Consider the following 18183-nt stretch of genomic DNA (forward strand, 5'->3'; position numbering starts at 1 on the left):
TTGTGTCCTCTGGAGACATAATTTCCTTAATGGTCCCTGCCATCAGCCTAGTGACCCACTGATAAGCTCAATTGGCCATTTGGAAGTTCATGCACAAGAGAGGATGATACCTGAAATGGTGTGAATACTTCATCAATCAAGTGACTAAAAAGGCATTTGCATGTTACCTAAAGCTCGCAAAGTGCTGTGTTGCTCACAACTAACATGAATGATCATTCACTGTTAGAAGGAAAAGCACTCTAATAATGGGTGTGCTTGCACATCATGTGAACTCACTGTGGGGTAAAAGGCACGGTGGTGTGGCTGCTTTGAAAATGACTCAAGGTGAGCTTGACAGATGACCAGGCTCCCAGTGGGTTGTTGGCCCCCTGCTCTTCCTTCAGTTCCCCTGAAGGTGTTCCAGGAGACAGTATGGGAAAATGGGTCATTTCTCTCCACCCTATTGCTTGCCACCCTTTTCAGGCTCACCCGGTCATTTTTTTTTTTTTTAACCCTGGGAAATATGACTGTGGGTGTCCACAGCAGCCCCTCCAAAATTCCACTGGACACCCAGAAGGGACTGCCTGTAGCTGTCAAAATGGGGACCGTGAGAGTCAGTTTGACAGCCAACTTATATGATTCAAAAGGAAGGGCAGGGCAGGGCAGGGCAGGGCAGGGCAAGTGTAAAAAAGCCACAGTGAGCTTGAAATGGCTTTTGGTAGAAGTGGGGAGTGGGGAAGCCAATGCCAGCATGTCCCAGTGGTTGCTTGGGTAATTGCCCTAGTGGCTTGCGCAACCAGAGCAGCAAAGGGGTTTTGCTCATCTTGCCATGGGGCTCTGTAGTTGATTCTCCATACCCATGAAGGGTTTGGTTGTCTGGTTGTGGATGATACAACAACCCGTTGTGGGTTGAAGAACTCCTAGAACAGTGCATGAATTGTTGGGGCGGCTTGTCTCTGTGAGCAAGCCACACTGGGGAAACTGGTCTGGGTTTGGACATGTCAACCTATCATGAATACAATAACCTCTACAAGAGTCCATGGACTGTTGAGTTGGTGTGCTGCTTATAAACAAGCCATCCTGGAGAAATCAGTCTGGGTTCTCATGACATGGTTTGCCTGTCCTTTTACTGGAACATGCCAGTCCTGGAAGAGCCTTAGCAAAGTATGTTCTTAATTATCAGCATATCTTTTAAAAATTTGCCTCCAGTTTAATCAACTGAAGCTTTAGTTAATAGGCACCGAACTGTAGGCCCATGGGCCAGATCCAGACCATCTGGGCTCCCAAATGAGTTGGCAACTGCTGATATGATTTCATATTTATATCTAACTTTTCTCTGAAAATAGCTACTTAGTCACAGATGGTTCCTCCTAAAAGAGATCTGGAGGCATCATTTATTACTCAGCCTCCCCATTTTGGAAAGAATTTGCTGACCTACAGGCTCCAGAGGTTTCCAAGAAGGCATCCACGGACACCTTAGCTGGTTCCCACCAAACTCTCTCTCTCTCCTAATTTTAATTTTATTCCTTAGGGTTTTTCTTTTTACTTTTTTTCAATTGGAAGATTGCCCTGGTGCAAAGCAAAACACAGTCCTAATTTGGGTCATAATCTTTTAGATTCAAAGAGTGGTTTTGTATTTTGGAGCTTAAACTCCCTCACCTCTGCCTCGTAGTTGGGCTTTTGAGCCTGTTCCCAATTTGCCTTCTAGGGATCAAGAATTTCGTACTGTCTTGTAGCAATCATTTGATGAAGGAGAGAGCCCTTCCCTGGGAGTCATTGTTTGAGAGAGCCTACAAGATTCTCTCAACATTCTAAATGCATTTCTTGATACAAAAAGTTTACTTTATTTATTAATAAATAATTATTGCTTATTTTTTATTGTTTCCCCCCTCCCTGCTCATGCCTCTTAGATTGTTTCTATACAAGGCTGGTAATCACTGTATCTATCTTTGGTTTCATCACCACATTAAGATCCAAGCTCTGTTCAAAAAGCAGTTGCTTTCCTGCTTTTCTGCTCCACACCCTCTAGGTGAAGGCATGTTGCAGCAGAATAATGCAAATAGCCCAAAAAGAAAAAAAAGCTTCATTTTCCATGTGGTAATTTAATACTTCATTTTCCCTGCTCTAAAAAAAAAAAAAAAAATCAGGAAAGTGCTCCAAAACCCAAGAAAATCTGCAGGCTCATGATGTTATCTAAAGAACTGGTAAATAACCAAAAGGACTCATGAAAGCATAATAAAGCTCTTGCACAGAAAAGCCTGAAAATCTTCTTATCCTTCTTCTGACATTTATTCTTCCCTTCATCTTTCATGATTAACTTTCACCCTATCCCTGAAAGCCATTTCTTGTATCATTTCTTTTTTATGCTTTTGCCTCCACTTCTTCCTGTAACAGCTTTCTTCTCTTATTCCTTTCCACTTTATTCCCAGTTCTTAAAAATCATTATTAATGTGATGAGAAAAAAAATAGCCTTGGTCTTTAGCCACCCCCTGCTGCCAGTCACACCTGTTCAGTGTGCATAGCTGTGTCCAAGGCACAGAGCAATCAAGCTCAGAGATGCTCAGGACTGAGACCCACCTGGAGATTGGCTGTGAATCTTGACCCACAGTCTCAGAAACACTGGGTGGGCTTCCAAACACAAGCCACGACATTTTCTTGCATGGGATAATCTATTCTGTCATCTGTTGTCTATTGTCATTCATCTGTTGTGATATCTCAGCTTTGGTTTGTAGAAACCTTAATAAGAAGCAACCGTCTGTTCCAAGGTTTCTATGCTTCACCATGGTTTCTCTGGTCATCCAAACCCAGCATCATGGTTTCTTCCACTAAGTCTCCTGGAAAGAGTGGCAGCTGCTGATTTGGTCATACAGTGTGGAGTTGAATTTAGGGTAGCTGAGAGGATATGTACCAACAGAGGGAGGGCAGAGTGAGGAAGGTGGAAACTATGCTAGTGTAGAAACTACCTAATCATCTGTCAGGCATATTCAAGCAAAAAAATTGAAAGCACACAGGGTTGCTTGTTGTGACATGTGAAACCAGTCACTGTGTCTTTTTGGGGCATTCTAGGAGGAATTGGTGGCTGACAGTCGAGGAAAGCATTATTTCCCTGTTCCAGCCATCACCCCCTCACCCTTCCCTCAGAATAGCCCAGAATGATGCAGTATCCTGGTCATTCTAACAAAATACAACGGCTGTGGTAAGCAGAAGCCCTCTCAAACCAGCCCTACTGGTTCGTCAGCTTCAGTGAGAAGAATGACTATTTCTGGCACACTCCACTTTCTAGGTCCAGAGCCTGGGCATTTTGGTTTTTGAATTTGGATTCAGATGCTCTTAGAACAATATAATACAGGGGAAAGGAAAATTACCTTTGCATGTACGACCTCAGCAGCGTGATTCCCAGGAGAAAGTACATCATAATGGCGCAGACCATCATTGTCAGTCCAAGGAGTATCGCCCGGTCCTCTCCTGCTTTGAGAGCGGTGACTGTTTTCCTTTTGTCCAGGAGGTCATGATCCCTGATTTTTTGGTAAATATTTCTGAGGTTGAAAACAATACATTCTTATGTGGAGTTCACACTTAATCAATAAACCCTCTGAAAGGACTGACGCGTCCGCCTCCAGGGCCTGTCTCAGGGGAGATCCAGGCTTTGAGCCTTCCGTAGCTGATGTTTTCTGAACAATTTCCTCAGACCTGGCAGGGAAAGATCACTGACATCCAAAATACACAGTAGAGTGAATAGATTGAAATGTTTTTGAGGGCTTTTCTCATGCCTGGAAATATTTCAGCTTTGAGCAGTAGGCTTGCAAAAGCTGAAGTGGAACATAGCTTGCAATCCTTAAATTAGAGCAGGGCAACTTGTAACCCTCCATATGCATTGGTTTACATATTCCGTGAAACTTCATTGTTGTAAATGCTGGCTAGGGCTACTGGGGGTTGAAGGCGAAATCAGCTGTAAGCCCATAGGTTTCCCACCCACTCCTTAAATCATTCACACCAAAGGAATTTATGGGTGCATTCGGCAAAATGAGTTGAAGCAGCAGTCCTCAAAGTTCACCTTTGATGTTTGTATTCTCATAATTTCTTGACACAAGATGTGTTTACTGTGATGTGTTACATGTTGGGCTGCCCTGGGAGACAATCCAAAAAATTCAACAGGTCCAGAAAACAGTTCTTAGGGTTCTTTGTGATGCCAACTGATTGGCTTCTACTATACCTGTTCTTTGGCTACTTCCCTGATTGTCAATCTACTTCTGAGCTCAATTCCAGGTGTTGGAACTTCCTCTAAATCCACATTATTTTAGGATTCAACTCTCCCCTGCCACTGTAAGAGGGAACTTCTATCAACATCTGAGACTCTTCTCTCTGTCTTGTAATTGAAAATAGATAGGGACTTTTCAGTGGTGGCGCCCAGATTATGGGCTCACCTTCTTAAAGAGGTGCATGCTGCTCCATCTATGACCCACATTTAGGTGATCTTTAAAAACAATTTTTTCCCAGTGGGCATTTTCAATAGTTCTGTCTCTTAGTGCATTTAAATCTGCTTTTTATCCATTTTTATTTTACTGCCGTGGTTTGATTTACTATTCTATTCTACTGTATTTTAAAACCTCGTGAGCCACTCTGAGTTCATCTTGATGGAGGCAAAATGCAGATTACAGAAATAAATCCATGTCAGGGTAAATTGGAGGCTTAAGGTGTGCAAAACTTGTGCTCTGTCACTGGGCAAAGGTCCCTCCACTAGGAGACGCCACTCTGCACAACAAGAACCGCACAGTGTTAGAACCTAGCAGCCAATGCCAAACAGGGCAGCACCATTCAGCAGTCTGCCTCCTGTCTGTAATCGGTCCTCCTCCCCCGCTCCTGATGTTATTGTTCCAAGCATTTCCCCAACTAGCAGTGGGAAATAATGCGGAGCAAGAAAAGGGCAGGGAAGGAGCTGATGAGCCGTGTGTTAAGGGGATGGCAAAGGAAGAATGACCTTGGGGGCACCTCTTGCTAGAGAAAGGAAGAAGAAAATCCCTGGATGCTTTGCAACGTGCCAGCCTTGCAGGTGGATAGCTTTAATAAATTAAAATCAGGAATTGCACAGAGCCTGGTGGGTGCTGGGAGAGGTATCCGAAGACACTGATTGGTCATGGACACCATATTGGAACCCTAGCTTTTTTATAATGTTTCAGAATTTATTCATTCATTTTGCAGGAGCATGAGTGTTCCCAGCATTTGATTTCTATTCTTTCTATCCTTTGGTGAGGCCATATGAGCCAAATCCAGCAGGCACAGAGAGGGCCTGGCGAGTCGGGCATGGACCCAGCTTAATACGGCAGCTCAGGGGCGGAGCTCTTGAGATCTGCAGAGTCAGCATAGAGTCTGGCCTATTATGTCAAGTCAGGGCCATAGACTGAATGGACTCTTGATTGGGGCCATGGGACGTTCTGGGTGGAATCATCTAAGCGAGGGGTAGAGCCCCTGTCAGTCTCTGAAGCTTCATGTCTTTGGCTTTAAATCCTTGCACCCTGACAGAGCCTAGCTCTTACTGGCAGTAAAGTATCAGCTGGTTGGCAACCCAAAACTGAACAAACCATCAGTGGTGATATTCAGCTACATTGATCCTTAGGCCTTTTTTGGATATCTAGATTGTACTGCTATGCTTAGCAACTCCTGTGCGGTTATTCTGATTAATCAGAGGCACTGGTGTGCCTCCTGCTTGTTATTGGACACCTACAGGCACAGTTAAAACTCCTTTTTGACTGTAGTTGGCATGCTCAGCCAGTGAACTTTGCCGTTCCACTATTTATTTATCGAAGCTGCTGCTACACTGCTTGGCATGCCAACATCTCCAAGCCTTTTACTCAAAAACACAGATAACACAGTACAAAACCCAGTAAGTATGTTAGGAACATGATAGAAAAGTCAGTAAATCAGAGAGAGCAATGCCATGTCAGTCAGGGGAAGCCTGGGGAACAAAGGCATTTTTGAGAGCTGTTTGAATCACACAGTGGTTTCTGCTTTTCGAAACTCAAGTGTGTGCGTGTGTGTGTGTGTGTGGGGGGTGGTCCAGAGGATGGGTGCCACTATTGACAAGACGACTTTACCGGCTCTACTCTGAGCATGTGCTGTTGGTCAGAGAACAACCAGTAAGGCCTCTTTGGAAGACTTCAGGTTGATTTGGTGTATACAGGGGAAAACAACAGCCCTGGGTTTTTCCTGTGGATCTTCTCATGGAAAAAAGTCTTTCTTTGATTTATTTTCCAATGAAGTGTGCATTGGATTGCAGCTTTTATTCACAAAGAACTGTGGCCAAAATGTTCATGATTATTTTGGTTGGCTTCTGCTCTACAAACATCATTTTTCATCACAATTTCCCTACACTTATCTCCATCCAATCGCTTCTTTTCCAATTTACTATTTACTAAGGATCTGGGAATTTATTAAAAACATTGAAATACCCGAGTCCTTAAACCCTTGCTCATATTTTCCCAAGTAGAAAGAAAAGAAATAATCTTAAGACTGTTTATTTCTATTGACAGTGTGGGAATGCCATCTTTTGTTGTTGCTGCTGCTGCTGCTTAAGCTGGCCTATGCAAGACAAGTTTCATTGTCTTCGGTGAAATTATATCAAAGAATGCGCAAGCATCACTTGGCCATGAGTATTTATCAAAACGTATTTGGCCGTGATGGCTCGTTATCCAAATGTGCATCATTTCCAAAGGAAAGCAGGCAGGAAAAGCGGCAATTGTCACGGAACATTAGCCAATCTTGTGCCGAGCTGTAGATCTAAAATACGCACGGCACAATCAGTCAGTGACGGCACCACAACACAAATGGACAATTGAGAAACAAGGCTGATAATTGAAAAGGAGTTGTGAGTATCTTTTTGCAGGGGGCTATGGGGCATGAAGGAACAGGAGAGAGGGAACGAAGAAATGAGCAAACCCGTGAGAAACCATCCATGAACATGATGACTGCAGGTCACACCTGTGTTTAAAGGGACGGGTGTGACACGGCCATGTCTAACTTGACCTCGCCGAGTGAGGAAGTCTCTATAAGAAACCTGCGCATTGGTGATCTCCAAAATGCAGCGCCTTACAAGCAAAGCTGAAGCCCATGAGCTGAGGGTTTACATAAGGGACAGCAACTGGCAGCCCCTCCGCCAAACCTGCCCTCCCCCCAAAAGCCATACCATGTGGCCATCCCATTGGCAAAGAGCAAGGAACATGCACAGAGGGAAGAAGGCTCTGAGAGGGGGGTGGCCATCGCCTTGTGGCCAGAGAAGCAGGAAGCTGGAACGGGGAGGGGTCTGGAGGACTGGGATCAGAACGGCTTGGGGTCCAGCAGTGGTTAAGCTGCAGCTGCTTGATGTTTCTTTTAATTGGAGTGATCAGCTCTGGATCTATCGATACTCACCGTGGGCGTTCAGGGTTGGGCAAGCTGTCCATTTGAATTAACAAGCAGATAAATAAAAGAAAAGCATTTAATCAAAATAGCTGAAAGAGGAGTTTTTTGGAAGACTGAGCTGATAATGGTAGGGCTGGTCTCCCCCAAACTGCCCTTTGAGAATGTGTGTGGGCCAAAATGCCTCCCCCCAAATGTCAAGGCCTCATTTGCAGGCACAGAGTGGCCTTTTGCAGAGGGCAGTCCTCTGTCTGAAAGCATCCTTTGCTTGAAGGGCTGTCCAGCCTGGGTTTGGCTTGAAGCTAAAGGACCACAAGACGGAAGAGCAGGGTCTTGAGGTTGACCAGCTGCACTTTTGCACCTGGGCAGCAGACTGAGCAAGGCACACAGGTCACCTGCTCATAGCCATCTACTCCTTGGTGAGAGGTAGTGTAGTTCTATTTAAATTACAATAATTTGCAAATTTGCATCTACACCCGCATGTTAACACATGCAACTTTTATACTAACTAGCACCATTTGGGTTCCTCTTATTTGATGGGATGTGTCTTAATTTTGGGCAATTCACTGGTAGCCACCCTATAAATAGCGGAAGATTTTGGCTATTATCGAGAATAGGGGTATATGATTTTTTGGTGAGTGTGTGGGAGCTTCTTTGTGCCTCCAGACAACTGTTGACCGCCATCTTTTCCCTATTCGGGGGGCATTCTAGGTGACCAAAATGGCAACCAGCACAGTTAATGGCAACAATGGTAGCAGTTCGCTGTAATTCCACTCTAAAAAGTCCCTCAGAACAGTTGTGTGGAGAAACTGGAGCTGCAAGAGGGCTCTGGTGAATTTCTGTTTCCCTCCAAATCATGCATCTCCACCTGGAAATGTGAACTCCCAAGAGGAAGCTTTGCTCCCAAGAAATTTGCAGCATGTTTGAAAGTTCAAAAGTACAGTCCAGGCTTGCTATGGAGTTTCTGTCCTTGGAGGCCGTGAATTTCCCCCTTCCAACAAGGGGCAGTGGCAGAGTTGGCAAACAGGGACTCTCTGAACAGGCAGCAATGTAGAAACCCCGAGCCACACATTCCATCAACCTGGTGCCCTCCTGATGGACAGGCCTACATAATCCATGCAGGAATTTTGTGCTGGCAAAACAAGATAAATTTGTGAGGTTTCCATGTCCATTTTGAGACTGATGCTGGAATGATGGAGGTAAGCAGCTTGGTCTCTGTGAACATGGCAAGTGGCAAATTGCATCTGGTTGCCCCGTCTTATAATTTATTCATCAGAAATTATATGAATATGAAAAAACACACTCTTCTCATTTTCTTCTAAGTATAATAAAGTAAAGGTCTGAATGAAATTAAGCAAAACCATTCCTCCTCTGGCTGTCAAGACTCCCTTAGTTTACTGTATCTGTCATTCCAATTGAAGACAGAATTGATTTTTGGTTTATAATCTAGTATTGTACATTATATTGGATTTTTTCCTAGTGCATTATACCGTGTCATTCTGGCAGTGTAGTGTATTATTTTGTGTGTGTGTGAAAATGATTAATGACAGCAAAAGTAAATTGAGCTATTAGAGTAAATTGGAAGGGAAGATGTGAATCAACATGGCAGAGACTACCAAGGCTTGGTCTGCAGGGTTGGGTTCCAGTTTAGAGCTGCAGAAATCCATGAATCGAACTCCTAGAACTGAGCTTGCATTTTTGAAAAGGCAAAAAGAAAAAGGCAGCACAGAAGCAAATGCCACAAATACTCATGTTTTCTTCTGTAGGAATGTCCCTCTGTGCTCAAGTAATCTGAGGAGGCCTAGTTCGGGAGGCAGCAGCTCCCAGAATGCAGGCTAACCATTGCAAGAAGCAGGGCTTTTTTAGTGGTGGCTCCCTTCTCGTGGAATTTGCTCCTCAGGGATGCTCAGTCCCTTTTAGCTTTAGAAGGTGGGTCATATGACCTGATTACTTCAAGTGGCCTTTGGTGCAACCAGCCAGAAGAGCTGCTGCTTCCCAAACTGCCTTTGGCTGGACACAGCTGCTTTATTTGTTGTATGATTTCCATATTGCAGTGGTGGAGAAAGGAATCCCTTTCATGTGGAATTTTATCTGTTTGAGAGCCCCTTTGAGGGCTCTACTCGGGTTATCAGGCAGGATTTATGTAGTCAAATGCCAGTTCCCAATTTTCTTCTGTACTCCAGCATGAGTAATGAAGTCCAGGATGTATCTGCACAGATAAGGTCAATGCAGGCAGGAGCAAATTTAATTTTCAGTGCCTAAGCCAGGGCCAGCTCCCCGATTCACAGAGCCCTACGTGCTGCAGGAAAGTGTTTTCAGGTGTTATGAAAGGGTAGCAAATTGCTGGCTAGTTACTTGATTAATATTATTGTATTTTACTGCCGGGGCGTCAGGTACCAAATTACCTTGACTGGCTTTCAATATTATGCACTGCATTATTAGGCAGTTATGGTGGGTTCATTTGCTACTTTGCCTTGGGCAGCAAAATGGCCTGGCTTGGCCTGATCTGAGGAATTCAGGGATATGGAATAGGTTTAGCTCATCCTCCAAGTTTGTCCCAACCTGGACTTCTTCTGACAGACCTTTCCCACCTGGAATACAGCCCATGCATGTCTGAGAGGAGAGGGAAGCATCTGTGACTTGCCAGACTCTGCATGAGTGGCTGCTTTGGTGGATGGGAGAACAGGATAGGAGCTGGCGAACCAGAGATATTTGAACTCACTCTGGAATTCACTTTGGAATTCACTTCCATTCTCATTTTCAACCTGTTTTTTCCTAGCCTGAATGGGAACAGGGCACATTTTCAAAAATCCTTGCTTTCCCCTATTGACTAAAGCATAAAAATGCAGGTTTTTTTTTTTTTTTGAAAAATGCACATTGCAAAGTTCACATGAAAAACAACACATATTTTGAATGCAATTGCAAATCGGGAGCTTTGGAAATATTGAGAAAAAGCACTAACGCTTGTATCCATCTCTGGGACAGCAAACAGGATTTAGCTGCATGATTTGCAGACAGAAACAAAACTCTCGTATGTCCCTAGAGCGAAGGAAGAAAAGCTGGGATGTAGACTTGGAAATGCCTGGAACTCTTGTTCCATCAGTCCCTTGCCAAAGTTGATGGGCCTTTAACTCATGCACAGAGGGCCGCATGTTTCGGTTGGCCATGTACCGCCACCGGTGAACTCTGGCATTTACAGACACCTTGCGAGATGGGAGGGGTTCAGTTTCTTACTCTGGGCTGCAAGATTCTCACTGCCCCAGAGTCTCCAAAATAGGCTTTCCCAATCTGATGCCCTGCAAAAGCACTGGACTACAGTTTCCACCATTCCCAGGCAGCATGGTCGTGTGGAAGGCACTAGGGAGGAAGGGTTCAAAGCCTGGGAGGGGTTTGGGAGGCGCCTGTCTCTGCCACCCAACGGAGCATCAGCTGTGAGACTCCCTGTTCCCTGAAGTTCAGCCATCGGAAAACTTGAGGAGGGGGGATGTCTCTCGGACATTACAGAGTTAAGAGAGAGAGATTTTACCGCTAACAATGCATGGAAGTGCACATGACTCCACAAATACAGCATGGAGAGATCAGGGCCATCTGGGCCTTTCCTGTTTGCAAGACAATTAGGTGGTCCCTGCCGGGCTGAGGGAATTAGTTCAACTTAGTTCTCTGACAGGTAATGATCATGCAAACACCATTCAAATTTACATATTAGCAGATGTGGTAAAGATGTTTGCAGAGTTGGAGAAAGGATGGGCATGAGCTATCCTGCCGCCACCAGCAGCAAAAGCTAGAATCCTTCCCGAGGAAAGCACTTCCGAAAAAGAAGTGCAGTTCACTTTGGCAGTGAGTTACTTTGCTGAGAGACCACAAATCAGTTGAACCAATTCAGAACCATTCTCCTGACCAGGGATGGGGCAAGAGTCTTCTCCCACTTACAAAGTCCACAGAAATTTAGAACTAACAGAATAAACTTCAAAAGAACTTTTCAAAATGAGGTGAGCCTAGCGGAGGGAGAGGAGCAGCTTGTGAGTCAGCCATGATGTCACTGTTACTTGCCAATAGGTGCTGCTTACGGGGGCAAGGACAAGGATGTCATGGTGGTTCCCCATCCACCTTCAAGGACAGCCAGTGCATTAATGCTCTTGTGCAAATAAGAGCAAGCATGTTTCTACAGTCATGTAGACGCCACGTACCTTCTCTCGTCATGTCTGTAGGACGTGGAGCTGCGCCCGCTTGTCCAAATGAACATCTTAGAGGATTGGTCTCCACTGCCTCTCCTTACCGTGGAGGTCCTGGAAGGATGATGGTAGGACCTAGGAGGAAACAGGTACCCTTCATCACAGTGTGCTAGAAACCTGCCAGACCACATGACATCTGTTAAGCCCGGACTTGCTCCTGATTAGCTTGTCAAACACAGGGCAGGCCCTGCCCTCCTGAGGGTGGTGTTTAGATGATTCCAGGGGATGCCAAACCAGGTGGAGATGACCTTCCTCTTTCCTTCCAAGTGGTTCAATTGACAGTAAATGTTCTTCAGCTCTTCTGCTTCTTCATTTCTTTTCTTCCTCCCACCCAGTTCTGTTAGACTGAACCTTATCTTATTGGTCTCGCAAGTTCAAACTTTATTTCATTGCATTCTTTGGGCTTAGCAAGCCCAGCCAGGGTTAAATATGTCTCCTGAACCTTTCACTCCTCTAGCCGTCTTTGCAGGCTGTCCTCTCCCTGCTGCTTCCCGACAGGAGCCCCTGCTTGTTCCAAGCAGCTGTAAGATTTCCAACAATTATGCAGCATCCACTGTGTATTCAGAATGCACTCACCTGTAACCAGACCTGTGGTTAAATTTAAACCACAGTTAAAGTCCACCTTCTGCATGGACCTCTGATTGGTGCTGCTTTGTGATGCCGGGGTGGTGGAGGGAGGGAGGGAGGGAGGTCAAAGCACCTTCATTATGGAGATATTGTCTGTGAGGCATGCAAGGTAAATATTACAGGTAGTTTGTTTTCCTCCTCTCTGCTGCTCTCTAACCACGTCTCCATATGCCCTGACATGTCACAGAGGAAAAGAAGGACACTCGGGTAAAGTCTCGTAAAGTCTCCTGCCCTCCCACTAGGGATCACTGCCTCATCCCAATTGGGCCTGCTCTTCTTTGCCCACTGTTCTTCTCCCCCAGCCTGCATTTTTGGCAGGAGCTCTTGCAGCAAGGTGTTTATTTATTAATTACGCACATATTTATATGCCACCATTTACCTAAACTGACTTCAACAATGCTCTTTTATTACAACGTAAGAGGCCCGAATCTCAATAATGTAATAAAGCCCGCGTCTGCTTGATTTGGTTTTGGTTACAAATACAAACAAGCAAGTCTGTAGAGGAAAAGGTACCCTGGGTCGTTTATATTGTGTCAATACTGGCAGCTACGCATACATTTTCCTCTGCTGTTTTTTTTCTAGACAAAAGCAGAATGAGAATTCTGACTTATTTATTTATTTCATTGCTATCCAGGAGTTCAAGGTGTGGTGGGTGGCTGCCCTCCCATTTTATCCCCACAACAACCCTGTAAGGTAGGACAGGGTGAATATCAGGCAAGCAAGCTAAAAAAAGAGACCCCTACATCTTTTTATTAGAATCAATAGGATACCCCTTTGCTTAACAGGCCCAAATGGGAGGTGTTTTGGGGGGATCGCAACTGGGGACAGAAATCTGGCTACACAAATCCCCTCTCCATCTGCAGTTAAGCTGAGGAGAAACACCCCCACACACTCTCAACTGGAAAGCTTTGGGTCTGCATCTTTTAGGTGCCCAGAAGAGCCCTTGCAAAGGGGGAAATTTGAACCCTGGTCTCCCCATTCCTTGTCCCAACTAGGGCTGGGACGAACCCTAGGAAAAACCATCCTTTAGTATTTACGGATACATCCTGATGTTGCAAAGCAAACTGAACTGACAGGAAGTCAATGAGCATTCACAGGACGAAGTTTTTGCAACGGGCAACCTTCTTCTGCAAGGGGTGTGGTAGACCCGATTGTGGCTGCACGTGCTGTGGATGCTAGTGGATGCACAAGGCTGCATTCTCAGTGACCTTCCGCCCAGACGGCAGCTGCACAAGGTGTGGAAGAAGGATGCGGCTTATGCACTGCGCCCTTGCAAGCACCTTGACTGCTGGGGGTGCTAACCAGGAGCTTGGTTTCAGGACTGCTGCAAAATATCTGGAGGCCGGGGAAGCTGAGCCCAGGGAACCTGACAGATTCCCACCCCCAGTTGTATCCCTCACCAAGCCTGGTCTGAACTGCCCAGGCAGTGCCAAGAGGGATAAGCGATACCAGAAGGCAGGAATTAGCATCTGGATGGTGCAGCAAGACTTTTAGAAGAAGGGATTGGCAACCTACAGCCCTTCGATTAATTTCAAAAGCCCTCTGCAAGCAATCAGGTCAGAGCTCTGGAAGGAGAAATTTGTCCCTCTCTCAGCAATTTGCTGGCCACAGGGAAAGAGAGATGGGAAGGGAGAGAAAAGGGGGTGTCAGAGAGAGAGAAAGAGAGAGAGAGAGAGAGAGAGAGAGAGAGAGAGAGAGGGAGGGAGAGAGAGAGTAGAACTGCCTATCACCAGCAACCAGCCTTTGACAGATTGCCCCGCAGGGAATGTGGCCCTCAAGAGAAAAGGTTGCCCACCCCTGTCTCAAGGTGTGTGGAAGGGGCACCATTCAGGCTCCAAGTAGCAAAATGTTTGGACTGGTCTTGGGATTAAACACAGGAACGGAGGAGCTGGGCCGAGGACTGCCACGCTCTTTCCTCTGGCCTTTTGCCCTCTCGAAGTGCCCTCCTAGCAACCATTCCACTGTACATTTTCTCAAGTGGGAAATGTTGGCTCTGCTTGAGTTGCTAACTGAAGGCTGATATGGTTGCATTGTAGTCTGATCCAGCTAGGCCTGTCTCATGTTCTTATCAGGGGTCTGCAGAGTCTCAGAACTGGAGGGCTGTTTCTCCTCTGGCCCATCTTGGCTTCAGTTAATTCCCAACAACGTGCTAGTGTTGCACCTCATTGTTATTCTTAATACAGTGTCTGTCTTTTCTCAAACTCTCTGCTCTGGGCTTCCTTATAGTACCCCTCCCTAATGCCCATTGGAGTTTCCTATTTTGCTTCTGCCCAGCTGCAAGGTTTCCCTTTTGAACTCTAATCTTCCATTAATCCTACCACCAATTCCACAGTGTCTCTAAACAAACCCCCAGACTGAACTGCGGCCTCCAACATTTCCCTTTCATGGCTTTTTTACACAGATGCATGTCCTTAGAAAAAGCTCTCATTTCACAACACAGGGAACATTAATTTTAGAACCACATGCCTGTGATAATGGTGGCAGCTTCACTGCACCATTTTAAAGAGGGCAGTGCTTTAGGCAAGTGAAATATCAAACCTGGAAACTCAAATACTTTGGCCACCTAATGAGAAGAAAGGACTCCCTGGAGAAGAGCCTAATTCTGGGAACAATAGATGGCAAAAGAAGAAGCGGACGGCAGAGGATGAGGTGGCTGGATGGAGTCACTGAAGCAGGTGGCATGAGCTTGAGTGGACTCCGGGGGATGGTGGAGGACAGGAAGGCCTGGGGGAATGTTGTCCATGGAGTCGTGATGGTTCGGATACAACTTTGTGACTAACAACAACAACATCTGAAGGGCAATAGATTATCCAGATGATGTGACTTCATCAAATCAACCCATATCTGTTTTTCTTTTGGTAACTGTTATGTTACGGATGTATAGCTGCCCAGTTAATCAAACATTGTCCTGGAGATTACAAGAGCTGAGTGGAGCTGCCAAGGATGGGATGCCTTGGAGGCTTTCATTCACAGGGCCACCATAAATTGGAGTTGACTTGATGGCATGTAACAACAGCAGGTGCCTTATAGACCTTAAGTTCATTGTTTTACACTGACACTCAAGATACCAATGTTCCATCTACCAGTGGCTACTCAAGAAGCATTTTCAGCTACTAAGCAAAGGCCTAGAGAAAATGCCATCTCCTCACCCCTCCCAAAGATGCCTTAAACAAAAAAACAGGTTTTCATCATTCCCTTATGCACTGCAGAGCACTCTAAAACTATTATAGCCAGCAACTGGACAAATGCAGGACTGGAATTAAGTATGTGCCCTTAAGCAAATTTTCTTTGGAAATTTAAGGGATAGGAAAATCATGGGGTGCAATCCATCCCAGGACTGTACCAGTTTGGAGCACGAACATGGCATCCCTTGACATTGAGTTCTCTTGAGTTCATCTGTCTGACCTGAAAAAAAGTTTCCACAAAGAAAAGCATTTCCCTTTCCTGCTGGGTCCTGCTACTCACTCCAAATCCCCCCCCCCCCCGCCCGAAGAGTGTTCCACAGCCATGCAGAATGTTAGAACTGTTCTTGTGTTCCTGGATCCTTAGCAAAATGGCTTAAGGAACAACGGACTACAACTCCCAGCATGCCCCAGCCACCCCCACTGCAGCCCCACTTTTTTGCCTAAACACACATCTGATTGCTCCCTTAGTGCAAAGACGTCGCAAGTGTTTGAGAGACTCCCTTATGCGAGGGAAGGACTTGGTTACGACTTGCCGTCTCAGTGTGAGGCTGCTGTCCATCTGGGAAATCATTAATGCAGGCTGCTTCATTAGCAGGGTGAGCTATGGCAAACTTTGTCATTTCGTGCCTAATCTCGTGTAAAATCGTAACACTAATGACACTGCTGCAGCCGTGCCCAGAGGTCAGGCATCCACAACGAGCTCTTCAGTGGCTCCCTTGAGCTTACCAGTCACGGTCTGCACCAGCTTCCCTCAGCCTGGTGCCCTTCAGAAGTTCTTGGGCTGCAGCTCCCTGGGTATCCATGCTGGCTGAGGCTGATGGGACTTGCTGGCCCAAATATTTGGAGGCTGCAAAAGGCTGATCCAAGCAAAAGCTGCTTAATGGCATATACCATATGGCCGTCACTGGAAGTGTTCTTACTGGTTTCGGTAGACTTCCAGGCCAGACACGGCTTCTTCACCTTGCTTGGAATGCTTGCGTAGCTGCTATGTCTTGTTTTCATGTTTTACTCTAGAGAAGGTGCAGGGCCTCCTGATTTGTATTGGAACTCTAGGGAGAGCTGAAGTGGGCGCCCCAGGCTTATTCTAGAATAGAAATGGAGTGGGAAGGCCTAGATGCTAGACATGTATCCCAGCCAATGTTTGTTTTGGCTCTGAAATGGGTCATCTTAAAAGGGCCAAACTGTCCAGACTGGTCTGGACCATCTGCACCAGCTTTCTTGGAACCCTGTGAAACAGCTTGAGGGTTCAGGCTGAACATACAGTGAGGAAAACTTCCTCCTCGTTTTCAGCAAGCGGCTGAGCATTGCGTTAGCAGTTCCTACCACTGCTTCTGGGAGAACGTCAATTCCCAGCAATTGCTCGGAAGAGTATAACTCACTACACCAGCCTGTAGGGTGCATTTGCTCTGAGATGTTGCTTTGGCTGCATTTCAGATTGCAGGTTTTGTATGCTCCCCTATGTAAAACCGAGAAGCAATCCAAATGCCTCCCTGAAAAAGACAATTAGCTCAGCGGGGAGAATATTTTCATCTCTGTCCTTTGTCAGTTTTATTGACCTTCTGGATAGGCAGGAGCAAGGGAAGGGAAAATCAGAGCGTGCTCCAGTCGGATTCTACTACCTGGGCTAGAGGACACTAATTGTCCTGTAGGAAAGAAGTAGGAGCAAAGGAAACCAGAGCAGGCAAAGGGAACATCAGGGCCCATGTTCCCCACAGAGATGAGAGGTGAACCAGCGGCCTTCCACCAGCCCCGCCGAAAACCCGTGTGATTATTTCCCTTTCCCTGCCCCATTCTCTTTCCTTGCATGTTGTGCTTTTTATATTGTAAATCTACAGGCAGGGTCTGCCTTATTTTACAGCAGGAGCATCAGCTGCCTGATGGGGTTTTTTGGCTGAAGAGTAAGAGTGAGAGAAAAAAGGACTTTAAATAAATAAATATAAACAGAGAAGGACATATGGTGTAGTTTTAAAGCCAGGGCTGCATGTAGAAATGGTATTACTCACTTGCTTCGGGCTGAAGTAGTGGCAGAACATTTTTATCACCTCAGGAGACTGCTGAGATGGGGAGGAGATTGGTGCTGATGCGACCAGTTCTTGCCGGAGAAGCTCACTAGGTGTTGCTGCCCTAAATGGCCACTGGTTTGGCTTTGTTGTTTGCCGTGAATGCGGGACATGTTGCAGTGGCCTCGGAGGTGGCTAATGTCACAGCCTTCTCTTTCTTTCTCCCTCCCTCTCTCTCTCTGGCTCAGTTATTCAGTTATTTAAAAGAGGGGCATCTTACTTTTCAGCTGAAAAAGCTCCCAGTAAAATAATAAAATAGCCATAAGAAGACTATACCTCCCTGCAGGCTGACCGTCTAGCAGGCACAATACAAAAGGAAAAATAGAAGAGGAGAGAAGAGGAAAACGTAAAAAAACAAACCAACCCGTCCTTATCATAAGCAGCTGAAATGGAAATAGTTCAGCGAAAGGAGGAAGCATCTGGTCTTAGGAAGCTGACAGACTGGCCCCTTTTGCCATCTCTGCCTGTTTCAGGCTGATGGGATGGCAGCTGACAAGTGATCGCCTGGAGTTCACACAACCCACTGCACGCAGCTATGATAACAAAACGCATTCGCACCGCCTCTCACAACTCCTCCTTTGGTCCTGCAAGGAGGAGATCAGACGTTCCTGATTCTAAATTAATCACATTCCCTGTGATGTCTAAACAAAAAGGACAGTGGTTTGTTCAGGGTGGCCATGGGTGGCCCCTGGTGACATCTGTGGCTGC

General features: G+C 45.9%; 1 protein-coding gene across 2 annotated transcripts in view; it reads right to left on the bottom strand.

Moving 5' to 3' along the window:
• The window catches only part of KCNMB2 (potassium calcium-activated channel subfamily M regulatory beta subunit 2), a 210474-nt gene that overhangs the window by 19812 nt on the left and 172479 nt on the right, over positions 1 to 18183 (bottom strand). Inside the window, exons 3-4 of one of the 2 annotated variants that reach the window (XM_044434612.1) lie at positions 11559 to 11678; positions 3345 to 3515 (exon numbers count right to left, since the gene is read on the bottom strand). In XM_044434612.1, the coding sequence (XP_044290547.1) occupies positions 3345 to 3515; positions 11559 to 11614 (227 nt within the window). In that variant the 5' untranslated portion in view covers positions 11615 to 11678. The remainder of the gene's footprint in view (positions 1 to 3344; positions 3516 to 11558; positions 11679 to 18183) is intronic. The other variant, XM_044434611.1, reaches the window with a different exon arrangement.

This window comes from Varanus komodoensis, unplaced genomic scaffold, assembly GCF_004798865.1.
Source record: "Varanus komodoensis strain SLA01 unplaced genomic scaffold, ASM479886v1 scaffold28, whole genome shotgun sequence".
NCBI lineage: Eukaryota > Metazoa > Chordata > Lepidosauria > Squamata > Varanidae > Varanus > Varanus komodoensis.